The sequence below is a fragment of the Bombina bombina genome, chromosome 10 (assembly GCF_027579735.1).
Source record: "Bombina bombina isolate aBomBom1 chromosome 10, aBomBom1.pri, whole genome shotgun sequence".
Taxonomy (NCBI): domain Eukaryota; kingdom Metazoa; phylum Chordata; class Amphibia; order Anura; family Bombinatoridae; genus Bombina; species Bombina bombina.
Window position 1 is genome coordinate 6,264,072 of NC_069508.1, and position 27,233 is coordinate 6,291,304.

Below are 27,233 nucleotides of genomic sequence, written 5' to 3' on the forward strand. Positions count from 1 at the left end.
TTAATAATAAGAATGAACTATTGAATAAAACCAGCTGATGTGAATTGCCAGGGATACAATATGTGAGCTAGATTAATATTCCTCACTAAATGTTTGTTTTGCCCTCCCCGTAGGGATGCATCGTTTGGGAACTGCTCATATAACCTGACAATCCTGCACTGTCTGCACGGGATCCACAAGGTGAGGCGGGGGGATAAAGCAATATTGTTATAAATTTCCATCTCGCTGCCAGAGGCCAGAAATGAGTACAGCAAGCACATAGCGTATAGGAGCACCAGATCTAGTGCATGTGACAGTATCAGCACTGTATACAGCGTCTGTGTAATACACCTGTATATAGCAGCACCAGATCTAGTGCATGTGACAGTATCAGCACTGTATACAACGCTTGTGTATTACACCTGTATATAACAGCACCAGATCTAGTGTATGTGACAGTATCAGCACTGTATACAGCACCTGTGTATTACACCTGTATATAGCAGCACCAGACTAGTGCATGTGACAGTATCAGCACTGTATACAGCGTCTGTGTAATACACCTGTATATAGCAGTACCAGACTAGTGTATGTGACAGTATCAGCACTGTATACAGCTCCTGTGTATTACACCTGTATATAGCAGCACCAGACTAGTGTGTGTGACAGTATCAGCACTGTATACAGCGTCTGTGTAATACACCTGTATATAGCAGCACCAGACTAGTGTATGTGACAGTATCAGCACTGTATATAGCGTCTGTGTAATACACCTGTATATAGCAGCACCAGACTAGTGTGTGTGACAGTATCAGCACTGTATACAGCGTCTGTGTAATACACCTGTATATAGTAGCACCAGACTAGTGTATGTGACAGTATCAGCACTGTATACAGCGCCTGTGTAATACACCTGTATATAGCAGCACCAGATCTAATGTATGTGACAGTATCAGCACTGTATACAGCTCCTGTGTAATACACCTGTATATAGCAGCACCAGACTAGTGTATGTGACAGTATCAGCACTGTATACAGCGTCTGTGTAATACACCTGTATATAGCAGCACCAGACTAGTGTATGTGACAGTATCAGCACTGTATACAGCTCCTGTGTATTACACCTGTATATAGCAGCACCAGACTAGTGTATGTGACAGTATCAGCACTGTATACAGCGTCTGTGTAATACACCTGTATATAGCAGCACCAGATCTAGTGTATGTGACAGTATCAGCACTGTATACAGCTCCTGTGTATTACACCTTATATAGCGGCTTTAATTAGCGCCTGTTGTTCTGCAGAAACGCGTAGTTCTACTAACAGACCTACAAATACACAGCAGATTGTACTCATGAACACAATGTAGTAACCGTATACCTCTACCCCCAGGCACTGCAGTGCGGCTTCTTTAACTTTGAAAACTTTGATGTGGATGAATATGAACACTATGAGGTAAGTGCAGTGCTGCTATGGTTTAGCTCTAGAGTGTATTTACGCCTTGTTATGCTTCTTCATTTGACCGAACATTTATATTTGTCAGTTATATCACAGTTATATTTACCACTGAAATCATCGACAGAACAAACCGATACTTCTTACAATATCAATAATCATAATGCACCAATTAGTGTGCCAGCTGTAAGTATTACACACTGTCAGGTATACCAGTGCCAGCTGTAAGTATTACACACTGTCAGGTATACCAGTGCCAGCTGTAAGTATTACACACTGTCAGGTATACCAGTGCCAGCTGTAAGTATTACACACTGTCAGGTATACCAGTGCCAGCTGTAAGTATTACACACTGTCAGGTATATCAGTGCCAGCTGTAAGTATTACACACTGTCAGGTATATCAGTGCCAGCTGTAAGTATTACACACTGTCAGGTATATCAGTGCCAGCTGTAGATATTACACACTGTCAGGTATACCAGTGCCAGCTGTAGATATTACACACTGTCAGGTATATCAGTGCCAGCTGTAAGTATTACACACTGTCAGGTATACCAGTGCCAGCTGTAAGTATTACACACTGTCAGGTATATCAGTGCCAGCTGTAGATATTACACACTGTCAGGTATATCAGTGCCAGCTGTAAGTATTACACACTGTCAGGTATACCAGTGCCAGCTGTAGATATTACACACTGTCAGGTATACCAGTGCCAGCTGTAAGTATTACACACTGTCAGGTATATCAGTGCCAGCTGTAAGTATTACACACTGTCAGGTATATCAGTGCCAGCTGTAAGTATTACACACTGTCAGGTATACCAGTGCCAGCTGTAAGTATTACACACTTTCAGGTATATCAGTGCCAGCTGTAAGTATTACACACTGTCAGGTATATCAGTGCCAGCTGTAAGTATTACACACTGTCAGGTATACCAGTGCCAGCTGTAAGTATTACACACTGTCAGGTATACCAGTGCCAGCTGTAGATATTACACACTGTCAGGTATATCAGTGCCAGCTGTAAGTATTACACACTGTCAGGTATACCAGTGCCAGCTGTAAGTATTACACACTGTCAGGTATATCAGTGCCAGCTGTAGATATTACACACTGTCAGGTATACCAGTGCCAGCTGTAAGTATTACACACTGTCAGGTATACCAGTGCCAGCTGTAGATATTACACACTGTCAGGTATATCAGTGCCAGCTGTAAGTATTACACACTGTCAGGTATATCAGTGCCAGCTGTAAGTATTACACACTGTCAGGTATATCAGTGCCAGCTGTAAGTATTACACACTGTCAGGTATATCAGTGCCAGCTGTAAGTATTACACACTGTCAGGTATATCAGTGCCAGCTGTAAGTATTACACACTGTCAGGTATATCAGTGCCAGCTGTAAGTATTACACACTGTCAGGTATATCAGTGCCAGCTGTAGATATTACACACTGTCAGGTATATCAGTGCCAGCTGTAAGTATTACACACTGTCAGGTATATCAGTGCCAGCTGTAAGTATTACACACTGTCAGGTATATCAGTGCCAGCTGTAAGTATTACACACTGTCAGGTATATCAGTGCCAGCTGTAAGTATTACACACTGTCAGGTATACCAGTGCCAGCTGTAAGTATTACACACTGTCAGGTATACCAGTGCCAGCTGTAGATATTACACACTGTCAGGTATACCAGTGCCAGCTGTAAGTATTACACACTGTCAGGTATACCAGTGCCAGCTGTAAGTATTACACACTGTCAGGTATATCAGTGCCAGCTGTAGATATTACACACTGTCAGGTATATCAGTGCCAGCTGTAAGTATTACACACTGTCAGGTATACCAGTGCCAGCTTTAGGTATTACACACGGTCAGGTATATCAGTGCCAGCTGTAAGTATTACACACTGTCAGGTATATCAGTGCCAGCTGTAAGTATTACACACTGTCAGGTATATCAGTGCCAGCTGTAAGTATTACACACTGTCAGGTATACCAGTGCCAGCTTTAGGTATTACACACGGTCAGGTATATCAGTGCCAGCTGTAAGTATTACACACTGTCAGGTATATCAGTGCCAGCTGTAAGTATTACACACTGTCAGGTATACCAGTGCCAGCTGTAAGTATTACACACTGTCAGGTATATCAGTGCCAGCTGTAAGTATTACACACTGTCAGGTATACCAGTGCCAGCTGTAGATATTACACACTGTCAGGTATATCAGTGCCAGTTGTAGATATTACACACTGTCAGGTATACCAGTGCCAGCTGTAAGTATTACACACTGTCAGGTATATCAGTGCCAGCTGTAAGTATTACACACTGTCAGGGTATACCAGTGCCAGCTGTAAGTATTACACACTGTCAGGTATATCAGTGCCAGCTGTAAGGTATTACACACTGTCAGGTATATCAGTGCCCAGCTGTAAGTATTACACACTGTCAGGTATACCAGTGCCAGCTGTAAGTATTACACACTGTCAGGTATACCAGTGCCAGCTGTAAGTTACCTTACCCTTACACACTGTCGGGTATATCAGTGCCAGCTGTAAGTATTACACACTGGTCAGGTATACCAGTGCCAGCTTAGGTATTACACACTGTCAGGTATACCAGTGCCAGCTGTAAGTATTACACACTGTCAGGTATATCAGTGCCAGCTGTAAGTATTACACACGGTCGGGTATACCAGTGCCAGCTGTAAGTATTACACACTGTCAGGTATATCAGTGCCAGCTGTAAGTATTACACACTGTCAGGTATATCAGTGCCAGCTGTAGATATTACACACTGTCAGGTATATCCAGTGCCAGCTGTAAGTATTACACACTGTCAGGTATATCAGTGCCAGCTGTAAGTTATTACACACTGTCAGGTATACCAGTGCCAGCTGTAAGGTATTACACACTGTCAGGTATATCAGTGCCAGCTGTAAGTATTACACACTGTCAGGTATACCAGTGCCAGCTGTAAGTATTACACACTGTCAGGTATATCAGTGCCAGCTGTAAGTATTACACACTGTCAGGTATACCAGTGCCAGCTGTAAGTATTACACACTGTCGGGTATATCAGTGCCAGCTGTAAGTATTACACACTGTCAGGTATACCAGTGCCAGCTGTAAGTATTACACACTGTCAGGTATATCCAGTGCCAGCTGTAAGTATTACACACTGTCAGGTATACCAGTGCCAGCTGTAAGTATTACACACTGTCAGGTATATCAGTGCCAGCTGTAAGTATTACACACTGTCAGGTATACCAGTGCCAGCTGTAAGTATTACACACTGTCAGGTATATCAGTGCCAGCTGTAAGTATTACACACTGTCAGGTATACCAGTGCCAGCTGTAAGTATTACACACTGTCAGGTATATCAGTGCCAGCTGTAAGTATTACACACTGTCAGGTATACCAGTGCCAGCTGTAAGTATTACACACTGTCAGGTATATCAGTGCCAGCTGTAAGTATTACACACTGTCAGGTATACCAGTGCCAGCTGTAGGTATTACACACTGTCAGGTATATCAGTGCCAGCTGTAAGTATTACACACGGTCAGGTATATCAGTGCCAGCTGTAAGTATTACACACTGTCAGGTATACCAGTGCCAGCTTTAGGTATTACACACTGTCAGGTATATCAGTGCCAGCTGTAAGTATTACACACTGTCAGGTATACCAGTGCCAGCTGTAAGTATTACACACTGTCAGGTATATCAGTGCCAGCTGTAAGTATTACACACGGTCGGGTATACCAGTGCCAGCTGTAAGTATTACACACTGTCAGGTATACCAGTGCCAGCTGTAGGTATTACACACTGTCAGGTATATCAGTGCCAGCTGTAAGTATTACACACTGTCAGGTATATCAGTGCCAGCTGTAAGTATTACACACTGTCAGGTATATCAGTGCCAGCTGTAAGTATTACACACTGTCAGGTATATCAGTGCCAGCTGTAAGTATTACACACTGTCAGGTATACCAGTGCCAGCTTTAGGTATTACACACTGTCAGGTATACCAGTGCCAGCTGTAAGTATTACACACTGTCAGGTATACCAGTGCCAGCTGTAAGTATTACACACTGTCAGGTATATCAGTGCCAGCTGTAAGTATTACACACTGTCAGGTATATCAGTGCCAGCTGTAAGTATTACACACTGTCAGGTATATCAGTGCCAGCTGTAAGTATTACACACTGTCAGGTATATCAGTGCCAGCTGTAAGTATTACACACTGTCAGGTATATCAGTGCCAGCTGTAAGTATTACACACTGTCAGGTATATCAGTGCCAGCTGTAGATATTACACACTGTCAGGTATATCAGTGCCAGCTGTAAGTATTACACACTGTCAGGTATATCAGTGCCAGCTGTAAGTATTACACACTGTCAGGTATACCAGTGCCAGCTTTAGGTATTACACACGGTCAGGTATATCAGTGCCAGCTGTAAGTATTACACACTGTCAGGTATACCAGTGCCAGCTGTAAGTATTACACACTGTCAGGTATATCAGTGCCAGCTGTAAGTATTACACACTGTCAGGTATACCAGTGCCAGCTGTAAGTATTACACACTGTCAGGTATATCAGTGCCAGCTGTAAGTATTACACACTGTCAGGTATACCAGTGCCAGCTGTAAGTATTACACACTGTCAGGTATATCAGTGCCAGCTGTAAGTATTACACACTGTCAGGTATATCAGTGCCAGCTGTAAGTATTACACACTGTCAGGTATACCAGTGCCAGCTGTAAGTATTACACACTGTCAGGTATATCAGTGCCAGCTGTAAGTATTACACACTGTCAGGTATACCAGTGCCAGCTGTAAGTATTACACACTGTCAGGTATATCAGTGCCAGCTGTAAGTATTACACACTGTCAGGTATATCAGTGCCAGCTTTAGGTATTACACACTGTCAGGTATATCAGTGCCAGCTGTAAGTATTACACACTGTCAGGTATATCAGTGCCAGCTGTAAGTATTACACACTGTCAGGTATATCAGTGCCAGCTGTAAGTATTACACACTGTCAGGTATACCAGTGCCAGCTGTAAGTATTACACACTGTCAGGTATACCAGTGCCAGCTGTAAGTATTACACACTGTCAGGTATACCAGTGCCAGCTGTAAGTATTACACACTGTCAGGTATATCAGTGCCAGCTGTAAGTATTACACACTGTCAGGTATATCAGTGCCAGCTGTAAGTATTACACACTGTCAGGTATATCAGTGCCAGCTGTAAGTATTACACACTGTCAGGTATATCAGTGCCAGCTGTAAGTATTACACACTGTCAGGTATATCAGTGCCAGCTGTAAGTATTACACACTGTCAGGTATATCAGTGCCAGCTGTAAGTATTACACACTGTCAGGTATACCAGTGCCAGCTGTAAGTATTACACACTGTCAGGTATATCAGTGCCAGCTGTAAGTATTACACACTGTCAGGTATATCAGTGCCAGCTGTAAGTATTACACACTGTCAGGTATACCAGTGCCAGCTGTAAGTATTACACACTGTCAGGTATATCAGTGCCAGCTGTAAGTATTACACACTGTCAGGTATATCCAGTGCCAGCTGTAAGTATTACACACTGTCAGGTATATCAGTGCCAGCTGTAAGTATTACACACTGTCAGGTATACCAGTGCCAGCTGTAGATATTACACACTGTCAGGTATATCAGTGCCAGCTGTAAGTATTACACACTGTCAGGTATACCAGTGCCAGCTGTAAGTATTACACACTGTCAGGTATACCAGTGCCAGCTGTAAGTATTACACACTGTCAGGTATACCAGTGCCAGCTGTAAGTATTACACACTGTCAGGTATACCAGTGCCAGCTGTAAGTATTACACACTGTCAGGTATATCAGTGCAGCTGTAAGTATTACACACTGTCAGGTATATCAGTGCCAGCTGTAAGTATTACACACTGTCAGGTATATCAGTGCCAGCTGTAAGTATTACACACTGTCAGGTATACCAGTGCCAGCTGTAAGTATTACACACTGTCAGGTATATCAGTGCCAGCTGTAAGTATTACACACTGTCAGGTATATCAGTGCCAGCTGTAAGTATTACACACGGTCAGGTATATCAGTGCCAGCTGTAAGTATTACACACTGTCAGGTATACCAGTGCCAGCTTTAAGTATTACACACTGTCAGGTATACCTGTGCCAGCTGTAAGTATTACACACTGTCAAGGTATATCACGTGCCAGCTGTAAGTATTACACCACTGTCAGGATATAACAGTGCCAGCTGGTAAGTATTACACACTGTCAGGTTATCAGTGCCAGCTGTAAGTATTACACACTGTCAGGTATCACTCAGTGCCAGTAACAGTAAGAATATTACACACTGTCAGGTATATCAGTGCTCAGCCTGTAAGATATTACACACTGTCAGGTATACCAGTCGCCAGCTGTAAGTATTACACACGGTCGGGTATACCAGTGCCAGCTGTAAGTATTACACACTGTCAGGTATACCAGTGCCAGCTGTAGGTATTACACACTGTCAGGTATATCAGTGCCAGCTGTAAGTATTACACACTGTCAGGTATATCAGTGCCAGCTGTAAGTATTACACACTGTCAGGTATATCAGTGCCAGCTGTAAGTATTACACACTGTCAGGTATATCAGTGCCAGCTGTAAGTATTACACACTGTCAGGTATACCAGTGCCAGCTTTAGGTATTACACACTGTCAGGTATACCAGTGCCAGCTGTAAGTATTACACACTGTCAGGTATATCAGTGCCAGCTGTAAGTATTACACACTGTCAGGTATATCAGTGCCAGCTGTAAGTATTACACACTGTCAGGTATATCAGTGCCAGCTGTAGGTATTACACACTGTCAGGTATATCAGTGCCAGCTGTAAGTATTACACACTGTCAGGTATATCAGTGCCAGCTGTAAGTATTACACACTGTCAGGTATATCAGTGCCAGCTGTAAGTATTACACACTGTCAGGTATATCAGTGCCAGCTGTAGATATTACACACTGTCAGGTATATCAGTGCCAGCTGTAAGTATTACACACTGTCAGGTATATCAGTGCCAGCTGTAAGTATTACACACTGTCAGGTATACCAGTGCCAGCTTTAGGTATTACACACGGTCAGGTATATCAGTGCCAGCTGTAAGTATTACACACTGTCAGGTATACCAGTGCCAGCTTTAGGTATTACACACGGTCAGGTATATCAGTGCCAGCTTTAGGTATTACACACTGTCAGGTATACCAGTGCCAGCTGTAAGTTTTACACACTGTCAGGTATATCAGTGCCAGCTGTAAGTATTACACACGGTCGGGTATACCAGTGCCAGCTGTAAGTATTACACACTGTCAGGTATATCAGTGCCAGCTGTAAGTATTACACACTGTCGGGTATACCAGTGCCAGCTGTAAGTATTACACACTGTCAGGTATACCAGTGCCAGCTGTAAGTATTACACACTGTCAGGTATATCAGTGCCAGTTGTAAGTATTACACACTGTCAGGTATACCAGTGCCAGCTGTTAGTATTACACACTGTCAGGTATATCAGTGCCAGCTGTTAGTATTACACACTGTCAGGTATATCAGTGCCAGCTGTTAGTATTACACACTGTCAGGTATATCAGTGCCAGTTGTAAGTATTACACACTGTCAGGTATACCAGTGCCAGCTGTAAGTATTACACACTGTCAGGTATACCAGTGCCAGCTGTAAGTATTACACACTGTCAGGTATACCAGTGCCAGCTGTTAGTATTACACACTGTCAGGTATATCAGTGCCAGTTGTAAGTATTACACACTGTCAGGTATACCAGTGCCAGCTGTAAGTATTACACACTGTCAGGTATACCAGTGCCAGCTGTAAGTATTACACACTGTCAGGTATACCAGTGCCAGCTGTAAGTATTACACACTGTCAGGTATATCAGTGCCAGCTGTAAGTATTACACACTGTCAGGTATATCAGTGCCAGCTGTAAGTATTACACACTGTCAGGTATATCAGTGCCAGCTGTAAGTATTACACACTGTCAGGTATATCAGTGCCAGCTGTAAGTATTACACACGGTCAGGTATACCAGTGCCAGCTGTAAGTATTACACACTGTCAGGTATACCAGTGCCAGCTGTAAGTATTACACACTGTCAGGTATATCAGTGCCAGCTGTAAGTATTACACACTGTCAGGTATACCAGTGCCAGCTGTAAGTATTACACACTGTCAGTATATCAGTGCCAGCTGTAGATATTACACACTGTCAGGTATACCAGTGCCAGCTGTAAGTATTACACACTGTCAGGTATATCAGTGCCAGCTGTAAGTATTACACACTGTCAGGTATACCAGTGCCAGCTGTAAGTATTACACACTGTCAGGTATATCAGTGCCAGCTGTAAGTATTACACACTGTCAGGTATACCAGTGCCAGCTGTAAGTATTACACACTGTCAGGTATATCAGTGCCAGCTGTAGATATTACACACTGTCAGGTATACCAGTGCCAGCTGTAAGTATTACACACTGTCAGGTATACCAGTGCCAGCTGTAAGTATTACACACTGTCAGGTATATCAGTGCCAGCTGTAAGTATTACACACTGTCAGGTATATCAGTGCCAGCTGTAAGTATTACACACTGTCAGGTATATCAGTGCCAGCTGTAAGTATTACACACTGTCAGGTATATCAGTGCCAGCTGTAGATATTACACACTGTCAGGTATATCAGTGCCAGCTGTAAGTATTACACACTGTCAGGTATATCAGTGCCAGCTTTAGGTATTACACACGGTCAGGTATATCAGTGCCAGCTGTAAGTATTACACACTGTCAGGTATACCAGTGCCAGTTGTAAGTATTACACACGGTCAGGTATACCAGTGCCAGCTTTAGGTATTACACACGGTCACACTGATATCCCAGTGACAGTCACTAGTACACATCTGATATCCCAGTGACAGTCACTAGTACACATCTGATATCCCAGTGACAGTCACTAGTACACATCTGATATCCCAGTGACAGTCACTAATACACATCTGATATCCCAGTGACAGTCACTAGTACACATCTGATATCCCAGTGACAGTCACTAGTACACATCTGATATCCCAGTGACAGTCACTAGTACACATCTGATATCCCAGTGACAGTCACTAGTACACATCTGATATCCCAGTGACAGTCACTAGTACACATCTGATATCACAGTGACAGTCACTAGTACACATCTGATATCCCAGTGACAGTCACTAGTACACATCTGATATCCCAGTGACAGTCACTAGTACACATCTGATATCCCAGTGACAGTCACTAGTACACATCTGATATCCCAGTGACAGTCACTAGTACACATCTGATATCCCAGTGACAGTCAGTAGTACAATACACATCTGATATCCCAGTGACAGTCACTAGTACACATCTGATATCCCAGTGACAGTTAGTAGTACAATACACATCTGATATCCCAGTGACAGTCACTAGTACACATCTGATATCCCAGTGACAGTCACTAGTACACATCTGATATCACAGTGACAGTCACTAGTACAGTACACATCTGATATCCCAGTGACAGTCACTAGTACACATCTGATATCCCAGTGACAGTCACTAGTACACATCTGATATCCCAGTGACAGTCACTAATACACATCTGATATCCCAGTGACAGTCACTAGTACAATACACATCTGATATCCCAGTGACAGTCACTAGTACACATCTGATATCCCAGTGACAGTCACTAGTACAATACACATCTGATATCCCAGTGACAGTCACTAGTACAATACACATCTGATATCACAGTGACAGTCACTAGTACACATCTGATATCACAGTGACAGTCACTAGTACAATACACATCTGATATCCCAGTGACAGTCACTAGTACAATACACATCTGATATCACAGTGACAGTCACTAGTACACATCTGATATCACAGTGACAGTCACTAGTACACATCTGATATCCCAGTGACAGTCACTAGTACACATCTGATATCCCAGTGACAGTCACTAGTACAATACACATCTGATATCCCAGTGACAGTCACTAGTACACATCTGATATCACAGTGACAGTCACTAGTACACATCTGATATCCCAGTGACAGTCACTAGTACACATCTGATATCCCAGTGACAGTCTCTAGTACACATCTGATATCCCAGTGACATCACTAGTACACATCTGATATCCCAGTGACAGTCACTAGTACACATCTGATATCCCAGTGACAGTCACTAGTACACATCTGATATCCCAGTGACAGTCACTAGTACACATCTGATATCCAGTGACAGTCACTAGTACACATCTGATATCCCAGTGACAGTCACTAGTACAATACACTAATGATATCCCAGTGACAGTCACTAGTACACATCTGATATCACAGTGACAGTCACTAGTACACATCTGATATCCAGTGACAGTCACTAGTACACATCTGATATCCCAGTGACAGTCACTAGTACACATCTGATATCCCAGTGACAGTCACTAGTACACATCTGATATCCCAGTGACAGTCAGTAGTACACATCTGATATCCCAGTGACAGTCACTAGTACACATCTGATATCCCAGTGACAGTTAGTAGTACACATCTGATATCCCAGTGACAGTCACTAGTACACATCTGATATCCCAGTGACAGTCACTAGTACACATCTGATATCCCAGTGACAGTCACTAGTACAATACACTAATGATATCCCAGTGACAGTCACTAGTACACATCTGATATCACAGTGACAGTCACTAGTACACATCTGATATCCCAGTGACAGTCACTAGTACACATCTGATATCCCAGTGACAGTCACTAGTACACATCTGATATCACAGTGACAGTCACTAGTACACATCTGATATCCCAGTGACAGTCACTAGTACACATCTGCTATCCCAGTGACAGTCACTAGTACACATCTGATATCCCAGTGACAGTAAGTAGTACACATCTGATATCCCAGTGACAGTCACTAGTACACATCTGATATCCCATGACAGTCAGTAGTACACATCTGATATCCCAGTGACAGTCACTAGTACACATCTGATATCCCAGTGACAGTCACTAGTACACATCTGATATCCCAGTGACAGTCACTAGTACAATACACTAATGATATCCCAGTGACAGTCACTAGTACACATCTGATATCACAGTGACAGTCACTAGTACACATCTGATATCCCAGTGACAGTCACTAGTACACATCTGATATCCCAGTGACAGTCACTAGTACACATCTGATATCCCAGTGACAGTCACTAGTACACATCTGATATCCCAGTGACAGTTAGTAGTACACATCTGATATCCCAGTGACAGTCAGTAGTACACATCTGATATCCCAGTGACAGTCACTAGTACACATCTGATATCCCAGTGACAGTCACTAGTACACATCTGATATCCCAGTGACAGTCACTAGTACACATCTGATATCCCAGTGACAGTCAACTAAACACATCTGATATCCCAGTGACAGTCACTAGTAACACATCTGATATCCCAGTGACAGTCACTAGTACACATCTGATATCCCAGTGACAGTCACTAGTACAATACACTAATGATATCCCAGTGACAGTCACTAGTACACATCTGATATACAGTGACAGTCACTAGTACACATCTGATATCCCAGTGACAGTCAGTAGTACAATACACATCTGATATCCCAGTGACAGTCACTAGTACACATCTGATATCCCAGTGACAGTCACTAGTACAGTACACATCTGATATCCCAGTGACAGTCACTAGTACAATACACATCTGATATCCCAGTGACAGTCACTAGTACAATACAATAATGATATCCCAGTGACAGTCACTAGTACACATCTGATATCCCAGTGACAGTCACTAGTACACATCTGATATCCCAGTGACAGTCACTAGTACACATCTGATATCACAGTGACAGTCACTAGTACACATCTGATATCCCAGTGACAGTCACTAGTACACATCTGATATCCCAGTGACAGTCAGTAGTACACATCTGATATCCCAGTGACAGTCACTAGTACACATCTGATATCCCAGTGACAGTCACTAGTACACATCTGATATCCCAGTGACAGTCACTAGTACACATCTGATATCCCAGTGACAGTCACTAGTACACATCTGATATCCCAGTGACAGTCACTAGTACACATCTGATATCCCAGTGACAGTCACTAGTACACATCTGATATCCCAGTGACAGTCACTAGTACACATCTGATATCCCAGTGACAATCACTAGTACACATCTGATATCCCAGTGACAGTCACTAGTACAATACACTAATGATATCCCAGTGACAGTCACTAGTACACATCTGATATCCCAGTGACAGTCACTAGTACACATCTGATATCCCAGTGACAGTCACTAGTACACATCTGATATCCCAGTGACAGTCACTAGTACACATCTGATATCCCAGTGACAGTCACTAGTACACATCTGATATCCCAGTGACAGTTAGTAGTACAATACACATCTGATATCCCAGTGACAGTCACTAGTACACATCTGATATCCCAGTGACAGTCACTAGTACACATCTGATATCACAGTGACAGTCACTAGTACACATCTGATATCCCAGTGACAGTTAGTAGTACACATCTGATATCCCAGTGACAGTCACTAGTACACATCTGATATCCCAGTGACAGTCACTAGTACACATCTGCTATCCCAGTGACAGTCAGTAGTACAATACACATCTGATATCCCAGTGACAGTCACTAGTACACATCTGATATCCCAGTGACAGTCACTAATACACATCTGATATCCCAGTGACAGTCACTAGTACAATACACATCTGATATCCCAGTGACAGTCACTAGTACAATACACATCTGATATCCCAGTGACAGTCACTAGTACACATCTGATATCCCAGTGACAGTCACTAGTACAATATACATCTGATATCCCAGTGACAGTCACTAGTACAATACACTAATGATATCCCAGTGACAGTCACTAGTACACATCTGATATCCCAGTGACAGTCACTAGTACACATCTGATATCCCAGTGACAGTCACTAGTACACATCTGATATCCCAGTGACAGTCACTAGTACACATCTGATATCCCAGTGACAGTCACTAGTACACATCTGATATCCCAGTGACAGTTAGTAGTACACATCTGATATCACAGTGACAGTCACTAGTACACATCTGATATCCCAGTGACAGTTAGTAGTACACATCTGATATCCCAGTGACAGTCACTAGTACACATCTGATATCCCAGTGACAGTCACTAGTACACATCTGATATCCCAGTGACAGTCACTAGTACACATCTGATATCCCAGTGACAGTCACTAGTACAATACACTAATGATATCCCAGTGACAGTCACTAGTACACATCTGATATCCCAGTGACAGTCACTAGTACACATCTGATATCCCAGTGACAGTCAGTAGTACACATCTGATATCCCAGTGACAGTCACTAGTACACATCTGATATCCCAGTGACAGTCAGTAGTACACATCTGATATCCCAGTGACAGTCACTAGTACACATCTGATATCCCAGTGACAGTCAGTAGTACACATCTGATATCCCAGTGACAGTCACTAGTACACATCTGATATCCCAGTGACAGTCACTAGTACACATCTGATATCCCAGTGACAGTCACTAGTACACATCTGATATCCCAGTGACAGTCACTAGTACAATACACTAATGATATCCCAGTGACAGTCACTAGTACACATCTGATATCACAGTGACAGTCACTAGTACACATCTGATATCCCAGTGACAGTCAGTAGTACACATCTGATATCCCAGTGACAGTCACTAGTACACATCTGATATCCCAGTGACAGTCACTAGTACAATACACTAATGATATCCCAGTGACAGTCACTAGTACACATCTGATATCCCAGTGACAGTCAGTAGTACACATCTGATATCCCAGTGACAGTCACTAGTACAATACACATCTGATATCCCAGTGACAGTCACTAGTACAGTACACATCTGATATCCCAGTGACAGTCACTAGTACACATCTGATATCCCAGTGACAGTCACTAGTACACATCTGATATCCCAGTGACAGTCACTAGTACACATCTGATATCCCAGTGACAGTCAGTAGTACACATCTGATATCCCAGTGACAGTCACTAGTACACATCTGATATCCCAGTGACAGTCACTACTACACATCTGATATCACAGTGACAGTCACTAGTACACATCTGATATCCCAGTGACAGTCACTAGTACACATCTGATATCCCAGTGACAGTTAGTAGTACACATCTGATATCCCAGTGACAGTCACTAGTACACATCTGATATCCCAGTGACAGTCAGTAGTACACATCTGATATCCCAGTGACAGTCACTAGTACACATCTGATATCCCAGTGACAGTCACTACTACACATCTGATATCACAGTGACAGTCACTAGTACACATCTGATATCCCAGTGACAGTCACTAGTACACATCTGATATCCCAGTGACAGTCACTAGTACACATCTGATATCCCAGTGACAGTCACTAGTACACATCTGATATCACAGTGACAGTCACTAGTACACATCTGATATCCCAGTGACAGTCACTAGTACAATACACATCTGATATCCCAGTGACAGTCACTAGTACACATCTGATATCCCAGTGACAGTCAGTAGTACACATCTGATATCCCAGTGACAGTCACTAGTACACATCTGATATCCCAGTGACAGTTAGTAGTACACATCTGATATCCCAGTGACAGTCACTAGTACACATCTGATATCCCAGTGACAGTCACTAGTACACATCTGATATCCCAGTGACAGTCAGTAGTACACATCTGATATCCCAGTGACAGTCACTAGTACACATCTGATATCCAGTGACAGTCACTGACTACATCTGATATCACAGTGACAGTCACTAGTACACATCTGATATCCCAGTGACAGTCTCTAGTACACATCTGATATCCCAGTGACAGTCACTAGTACACATCTGATATCCCAGTGACAGTCACTAGTACACATCTGATATCCCATGACAGTCACTAGTACACATCTGATATCACAGTGACAGTCACTAGTACAATACACATCTGATATCCCAGTGACAGTCACTAGTACACATCTGATATCCCAGTGACAGTCACTAGTACACATCTGATATCCCAGTGACAGTCACTAGTACACATCTGATATCCCAGTGACAGTCACTAGTACACATCTGATATCCCAGTGACAGTCACTAGTACACATTCTGATATCACCAGTGACAGTCACTAGTACACATCTGATATCACAGTGACAGTCACTAGTACACATCTGATATCCCAGTGACAGTCACTAGTACACATCTGATATCCCAGTGACAGTCACTAGTACACATCTGATATCCCAGTGACAGTCACTAGTACACATCTGATATCCCAGTGACAGTCACTAGTACACATCTGATATCCCAGTGACAGTCACTAGTACACATCTGATATCCCAGTGACAGTCACTAGTACACATCTGATATCCCAGTGACAGTCACTAGTACACATCTGATATCACAGTGACAGTCACTAGTACACATCTGATATCACAGTGACAGTCACTAGTACACATCTGATATCCCAGTGACAGTTAGTAGTACACATCTGATATCCCAGTGACAGTCACTAGTGCACATCTGATATCCCAGTGACAGTCACTAGTACACATCTGATATCCCAGTGACAGTCACTAGTACACATCTGATATCCCAGTGACAGTTAGTAGTACACATCTGATATCACAGTGACAGTCACTAGTACACATCTGATATCCCAGTGACAGTTAGTAGTACACATCTGATATCCCAGTGACAGTCACTAGTACACATCTGATATCCCAGTGACAGTCACTAGTACACATCTGATATCCCAGTGACAGTCACTAGTACCATCTGATATCCCAGTGACAGTCACTAGTACACATCTGATATCCCAGTGACAGTCAGTAGTACACATCTGATATCCCAGTGACAGTCACTAGTACACATCTGATATCCCAGTGACAGTTAGTAGTACACATCTGATATCCCAGTGACAGTCAGTAGTACAATACACATCTGATATCCCAGTGACAGTCAGTAGTACAATACACATCTGATATCCCAGTGACAGTCACTTGTACACATTTGATATCCCAGTGACAGTCACTAGTACACATTTGATATCCCAGTGACAGTCACTAGTACACATCTGATATCACAGTGACAGTCACTAGTACACATCTGATATCACAGTGACAGTCACTAGTACACATCTGATATCCCAGTGACAGTCACTAGTACACATCTGATATCACAGTGACAGTCACTAGTACACATCTGATATCCCAGTGACAGTCACTAGTACACATCTGATATCCCAGTGACAGTCACTAGTGCACATCTGATATCCCAGTGACAGTCACTAGTGCACATCTGATATCCCAGTGACAGTCACTAGTACACATCTGATATCCCAGTGACAGTCACTAGTACACATCTGATATCCCAGTGACAGTCACTACTACACATCTGATATCCCAGTGACAGTTAGTAGTACACATCTGATATCCCAGTGACAGTTAGTAGTACACATCTGATATCACAGTGACAGTCACTAGTACACATCTGATATCCCAGTGACAGTCACTACTACACATCTGATATCCCAGTGACAGTCACTAGTACACATCTGATATCCCAGTGACAGTCACTAGTACACATCTGATATCCCAGTGACAGTCACTAGTACACATCTGATATCCCAGTGACAGTCACTAGTACACATCTGATATCCCAGTGACAGTCACTAGTACACATCTGATATCCCAGTGACAGTCACTAGTACACGTCTGATATCCCAGTGACAGTCACTATACACATCTGATATCCCAGTGACAGTCACTAGTACACATCTGATATCCCAGTGACAGTCACTAGTACACATCTGATATCACAGTGACAGTCACTAGTACACATCTGATATCCCAGTGACAGTCACTAGTACACATCTGATATCCCAGTGACAGTCACTAGTACACATCTGATATCCCAGTGACAGTCACTAGTACAGTACACATTTGATATCCCAGTGACAGTCACTAGTACACATCTGATATCCCAGTGACAGTCACTAGTACACATCTGATATCCCAGTGACAGTCACTAGTACACATCTGATATCCCAGTGACAGTCACTAGTACACATCTGATATCACAGTGACAGTCACTAGTACACATCTGATATCACAGTGACAGTCACTAGTACACATCTGATATCACAGTGACAGTCACTAGTACACATCTGATATCCCAGTGACAGTCAGTAGTACACATCTGATATCCCAGTGACAGTCAGTAGTACACATCTGATATCCCAGTGACAGTCACTAGTGCACATCTGATATCCCAGTGACAGTCACTAGTACACATCTGATATCCCAGTGACAGTCAGTAGTACACATCTGATATCCCAGTGACAGTCACTAGTACACATCTGATATCCCAGTGACAGTCACTAATACACATCTGATATCCCAGTGACAGTCACTAGTACACATCTGATATCCCAGTGACAGTTAGTAGTACACATCTGATATCCCAGTGACAGTCACTAGTACACATCTGATATCCCAGTGACAGTCACTAGTACACATCTGATATCCCAGTGACAGTTAGTAGTACACATCTGATATCCCAGTGACAGTCACTAGTACACATCTGATATCCCAGTGACAGTCACTAGTACACATCTGATATCCCAGTGACAGTCACTAGTACACATCTGATATCCCAGTGACAGTTAGTAGTACACATCTGATATCCCAGTGACAGTCACTAGTACACATCTGATATCCCAGTGACAGTCACTAGTACACATCTGATATCCCAGTGACAGTCACTAGTACAATACACATCTGATATCCCAGTGACAGTTAGTAGTACACATCTGATATCCCAGTGACAGTTAGTAGTACACATCTGATATCCCAGTGACAGTCACTAGTACACATCTGATATCCCAGTGACAGTCACTAGTACACATCTGATATCACAGTGACAGTCACTACTACACATCTGATATCCCAGTGACAGTCACTAGTACACATCTGATATCACAGTGACAGTCACTAGTACACATCTGATATCCCAGTGACAGTCACTAGTACACATCTGATATCCCAGTGACAGTCACTAGTACAATACACTAATGATATCCCAGTGACAGTCACTAGTACACATCTGATATCACAGTGACAGTCACTAGTACACATCTGATATCCCAGTGACAGTCACTAGTACACATCTGATATCCCAGTGACAGTCACTAGTACAGTACACATCTGATATCCCAGTGACAGTCACTAGTACACATCTGATATCCCAGTGACAGTCACTAGTACACATCTGATATCCCAGTGACAGTCACTAGTACACATCTGATATCCCAGTGACAGTCACTACTACACATCTGATATCCCAGTGACAGTCACTAGTACACATCTGATATCCCAGTGACAGTCACTAGTACACATCTGATATCACAGTGACAGTCACTAGTACACATCTGAATATCCCAGTGACAGTCACTAGTACACATCTGATATCCCAGTGACAGTCACTAGTACACACTGATATCCCAGTGACAGTCACTAGTACACATCTGATATCCCAGTGACAGTCACTAGTACACATCTGATATCCCAGTGACAGTCACTAGTACACATCTGATATCCCAGTGACAGTCACTAGTACACATCTGATATCCCAGTGACAGTCACTAGTACACATCTGATATCCCAGTGACATCAGTAGTACACATCTGATATCCCAGTGACAGTCACTAGTACACATCTGATATCACAGTGACAGTCACTAGTACACATCTGATATCCCAGTGACAGTCACTAGTACACATCTGATATCCCAGTGACAGTCACTACTACACATCTGATATCACAGTGACAGTCACTAGTACACATCTGATATCCCAGTGACAGTCACTAGTGCACATCTGATATCCCAGTGACAGTCACTAGTACACATCTGATATCCCAGTGACAGTCACTAGTACACATCTGATATCCCAGTGACAGTCACTAGTACACATCTGATATCCCAGTGACAGTCACTAGTACACATCTGATATCACAGTGACAGTCACTAGTACACATCTGATATCCCAGTGACAGTCACTAGTACACATCTGATATCCCAGTGACAGTCACTAGTACACATCTGATATCCCAGTGACAGTCACTAGTACACATCTGATATCCCAGTGACAGTCACTAGTACACATCTGATATCACAGTGACAGTCACTAGTACACATCTGATATCCCAGTGACAGTCACTAGTACACATCTGATATCCCAGTGACAGTCACTAGTACACATCTGATATCCCAGTGACAGTCACTAGTACAATACACTAATGATATCCCAGTGACAGTCACTAGTACACATCTGATATCCCAGTGACAGTCACTAATACACATTTGATATCCCAGTGACAGTCACTTGTACACATTTGATATCCCAGTGACAGTCACTAGTACACATCTGATATCCCAGTGACAGTCACTAGTACACATCTGATATCCCAGTGACAGTCACTAGTACACATCTGATATCCCAGTGACAGTCACTAGTACACATCTGATATCCCAGTGACAGTCACTAGTACACATCTGATATCCCAGTGACAGTCACTAGTACACATCTGATATCCCAGTGACAGTCACTAGTACACATCTGATATCCCAGTGACAGTCACTAGTACACATCTGATATCCCAGTGACAGTCACTACTACACATCTGATATCCCAGTGACAGTCACTAGTACACATCTGATATCCCAGTGACAGTCACTAGTACACATCTGATATCCCAGTGACAGTCACTAGTACACATCTGATATCCCAGTGACAGTCAGTAGTACAATACACATCTGATATCCCAGTGACAGTCACTTGTACACATTTGAATCCCAGTGACAGTCAGTAGTACACATCTGATATCCCAGTGACAGTCACTAGTACACATCTGATATCCCAGTGACAGTCACTTACTACACATCTGATATCACAGTGACGTCACTAGTACACATCTGATATCCCAGTGACAGTCACTAGTACACATCTGATATCCCATGACAGTTAGTAGTACATCTGATATCCCAGTGACAGTCACTAGTACACATCTGATATCCAGTGACAGTCAGTAGTACACATCTGATATCCCAGTGACAGTCACTAGTACACATCTGATATCCCAGTGACAGTCACTACTACACATCTGATATCACAGTGACAGTCACTAGTAACATCTGATATCCCAGTGACAGTCACTAGTCACATCTGATATCCCAGTGACAGTCACTAGTACACATCTGATATCCCAGTGACAGTCACTAGTACACATCTGATATCACAGTGACAGTCACTAGTTACACATCTGATATCCAGTGACAGTCACTAGTACAATACACATCTGATCTCCCAGTGACAGTCACTAGTACACATCTGATATCCCAGTGACAGTCAGTAGTACACATCTGATATCCCAGTGACAGTCACTAGTACACATCTGATATCCCCAGTGACTGTTAGTAGTACACATCTGATATCCCAGTGACAGTCACTAGTACACATCTGATATCCCAGTGACAGTCACTAGTACACATCTGATATCCCAGTGACAGTCAGTAGTACACATCTGATATCCCAGTGACAGTCACTAGTACACATCTGATATCCCAGTGACAGTCACTACTACACATCTGATATCACAGTGACAGTCACTAGTACACATCTGATATCCCAGTGACAGTCACTAGTACACATCTGATATCCCAGTGACAGTCACTAGTACACATCTGATATCCCAGTGACAGTCACTAGTACACATCTGATATCCCAGTGACAGTCACTAGTACACATCTGATATCACAGTGACAGTCACTAGTACAATACACATCTGATATCCCAGTGACAGTCACTAGTACACATCTGATATCCCAGTGACAGTCACTAGTACACATCTGATATCCCAGTGACAGTCACTACTACACATCTGATATCCCAGTGACAGTCACTAGTACACATCTGATATCCCAGTGACAGTCACTAGTACACATCTGATATCACAGTGACAGTCACTAGTACACATCTGATATCACAGTGACAGTCACTAGTACACATCTGATATCCCAGTGACAGTCACTAGTACACATCTGATATCCCAGTGACAGTCACTAGTACACATCTGATATCCCAGTGACAGTCACTAGTACACATCTGATATCCCAGTGACAGTCACTAGTACACATCTGATATCCCAGTGACAGTCACTAGTACACATCTGATATCCCAGTGACAGTCACTAGTACACATCTGATATCCCAGTGACAGTCACTAGTACACATTATATCACAGTGACATCACTAGTACACATCTGATATCACAGTGACAGTCACTAGTACACATCTGATATCCCAGTGACAGTTAGTAGTACACATCTGATATCCAGTGACAGTCACTAGTGCACATCTGATATCCCAGTGACAGTCACTAGTACACATCTGATATCCCAGTGACAGTCACTAGTACACCATCTGATATCCCAGTGACAGTTAGTAGTACACATTGATATCACAGTGACAGTCACTAGTACACATCTGATATCCCAGTGACAGTAAGTAGTACACATCTGATATCCCAGTGACAGTCACTAGTACACATCTGATATCCCAGTGACAGTCACTAGTACACATCTGATATCCCCAGTGACAGTCACTAGTACATCTGATATCCCAGTGACAGTCACTATACACATCTGATATCCCAGTGACAGTCACTAGTACACATCTGATATCCCAGTGACAGTCACTAGTACACATCTGATATCCCAGTGACAGTTAGTAGTACACATCTGATATCCCAGTGACAGTCAGTAGTACAATACACATCTGATATCCCAGTGACAGTCAGTAGTACAATACACATCTGATATCCCAGTGACAGTCACTTGTAACATTTGATATCCCCAGTGACAGTCACTAGTACACATTTGATATCCAGTGACAGTCACTAGTACACATCTGATATCACAGTGACAGTCACTAGTACACATCTGATATCACAGTGACAGTCACTAGTACACATCTGATATCCCAGTGACAGTCACTAGTACACATCTGATATCACAGTGACAGTCACTAGTACACATCTGATATCCAGTGACAGTCACTAGTACACATCTGATATCCCAGTGACAGTCACTAGTGCACATCTGATATCCCAGTGACAGTCACTAGTGCACATCTGATATCCCAGTGACAGTCACTAGTACACATCTGATATCCCAGTGACAGTCACTAGTACACATCTGATATCCCAGTGACAGTCACTACTACACATCTGATATCCCAGTGACAGTTAGTGTCACATCTGATATCCCAGTGACAGTTAGTGGTACACATCTGATATCACAGTGACAGTCACTAGTACACATCTGATATCCCAGTGACAGTCACTACTACACATCTGATATCCCAGTGACAGTCACTAGTACACATCTGATATCCCAGTGACAGTCACTAGTACACATCTGATATCCCAGTGACAGTCACTAGTACACATCTGATATCCAGTGACAGTCACTAGTACACATCTGATATCCCAGTGACAGTCACTAGTACACATCTGATATCCCAGTGACAGTCACTAGTACACGTCTGATATCCCAGTGACAGTCACTAGTACACATCTGATATCCCAGTGACAGTCACTAGTACACATCTGATATCCCAGTGACAGTCACTAGTACACATCTGATATCACAGTGACAGTCACTAGTACACATCTGATATCCCAGTGACAGTCACTAGTACACATCTGATATCCCAGTGACAGTCACTAGTACACATCTGATATCCCAGTGACAGTCACTAGTACAGTACACATTTGATATCCCAGTGACAGTCACTAGTACACATCTGATATCCCAGTGACAGTCATAGTCTAGTACACATCTGATATCCCAGTGACAGTCACTAGTACACATCTGATATCCCAGTGACAGTCACTAGTACACATCTGATATCACAGTGACAGTCACTAGTACACATCTGATATCACAGTGACAGTCACTAGTACACATCTGATATCACAGTGACAGTCACTAGTACACATCTGAATCACAGTGACAGTCAGTAGTACACATCTGATATCCCAGTGACAGTCAGTAGTACACATCTGATATCCCAGTGACAGTCACTAGTGCACATCTGATATCCCAGTGACAGTCACTAGTACACATCTGATATCCCAGTGACAGTCAGTAGTACACATCTGATATCCCAGTGACAGTCACTAGTACACATCTGATATCCCAGTGACAGTCACTAGTACACATCTGATATCCCAGTGACAGTCATAGTACACATCTGATATCCCAGTGACAGTTAGTAGTACACATCTGATATCCCAAGTGACAGTCACTAGTACACATCTGATATCCCAGTGACAGTACTAGTAACATCTGATATCCCAGTGACAGTTAGTAGTACACATCTGATATCCAGTGACAGTCACTAGTACACATCTGATATCCCAGTGACAGTCACTAGTACACATCTGATATCCCGTGACAGTCACTAGTACACATCTGATATCCCAGTGACAGTTAGTAGTACACATCTGATATCCCAGTGACAGTCACTAGTACACATCTGATATCCCAGTGACAGTCACTAGTACACATCTGATATCCAGTGACAGTCACTAGTACAATACACATCTGATATCCCAGTGACAGTTAGTAGTACACATCTGATATCCCAGTGACAGTTAGTAGTACACATCTGATATCCCAGTGACAGTCACTAGTACACATCTGATATCCCAGTGACAGTCACTAGTACACATCTGATATCACAGTGACAGTCACTACTACACATCTGATATCCCATGACAGTCACTAGTACACATCTGATATCACAGTGACAGTCACTATACACATCTGATATCCCAGTGACAGTCACTAGTACACATCTGATATCCCAGTGACAGTCACTAGTACAAACACTAATGATATCCAGTGACAGTCACTAGTACACATCTGATATCACAGTGACAGTCACTAGTACACATTGATACCCAGTGACAGTCACTAGTACACATCTGATATCCCAGTGACAGTCACTAGTACACATCTGATATCCCAGTGACAGTCACTAGTACACATCTGATATCCCAGTGACAGTCACTAGTACACATCTGATATCCCAGTGACAGTCACTAGTACACATCTGATATCCCAGTGACAGTCACTACTACACATCTGATATCCCAGTGACAGTCACTAGTACACATCTGATATCCCAGTGACAGTCACTAGTACACATCTGATATCACAGTGACAGTCACTAGTACACATCTGATATCCCAGTGACAGTCACTAGTACACATCTGATATCCCAGTGACAGTCACTAGTACACATCTGATATCCAGTGACAGTCACTAGTACACATCTGATATCCCAGTGACAGTCACTAGTACACATCTGATATCCCAGTGACAGTCACTAGTACACATCTGATATCCCAGTGACAGTCACTAGTACACATCTGATATCCCAGTGACAGTCACTAGTACACATCTGATATCCCAGTGACAGTCAGTAGTACACATCTGATATCCCAGTGACAGTCACTAGTACACATCTGATATCACAGTGACAGTCACTAGTACACATCTGATATCCCAGTGACAGTCACTAGTACACATTGATATCAGTGACAGTCACTATACACATCTGATATCACAGTGACAGTCACTAGTACACATCTGATATCCCAGTGACAGTCACTAGTGCACATCTGATATCCCAGTGACAGTCACTAGTACACATCTGATATCCCAGTGACAGTCACTAGTACACATCTGATATCCCGTGACAGTCACTAGTACATCTGATATCCCAGTGACAGTCACTAGTACACATCTGATATCACAGTGACAGTCACTAGTACACATCTGATATCCCAGTGACAGTCACTAGTACACATCTGATATCCAGTGACAGTCACTAGTACACATCTGATATCCCAGTGACAGTCACTAGTACACATCTGATATCCCAGTGACAGTCACTAGTACACATCAGATATCACATGACAGTCACTAGTACACATCTGATATCCCAGTGACAGTCACTAGTACACATCTGATATCCAGTGACAGTCACTAGTACAACATCTGATATCCCAGTGACAGTCACTAGTACAATACACTAATGATATCCCAGTGACAGTCACTAGTACACATCTGATATCCCAGTGACAGTCACTAATACACATTTGATATCCCAGGGACAGTCACTTGTAACATTTGATATCCCAGTGACAGTCACTAGTACACATCTGATATCCCAGTGACAGTCACTAGTACACATCTGATATCCCAGTGACAGTCACTAGAAACATCTGATATCCCAGTGACAGTCACTAGTACACATCTGATATCCCAGTGACAGTCACTAGTACACATCTGATATCCCAGTGACAGTCACTAGTACACATCTGATATCCCAGTGACAGTCACTAGTACACATCTGATATCCCAGTGACAGTCACTAGTACACATCTGATATCCCAGTGACAGTCACTACTTACACATCTGATATCCCAGTGACAGTCACTAGTAC

At 42.8% G+C, this 27,233-nt stretch overlaps 1 protein-coding gene across 1 annotated transcript in view; it reads left to right on the forward strand.

Moving 5' to 3' along the window:
- The window catches only part of CDC14A (cell division cycle 14A), a 202,902-nt gene that overhangs the window by 72,037 nt on the left and 103,632 nt on the right, over positions 1–27,233 (forward strand). The window contains 2 exon segments of the mRNA XM_053693735.1: positions 114–180; positions 1,372–1,434. Of these exon segments, the coding sequence (XP_053549710.1) occupies positions 114–180; positions 1,372–1,434 (130 nt within the window).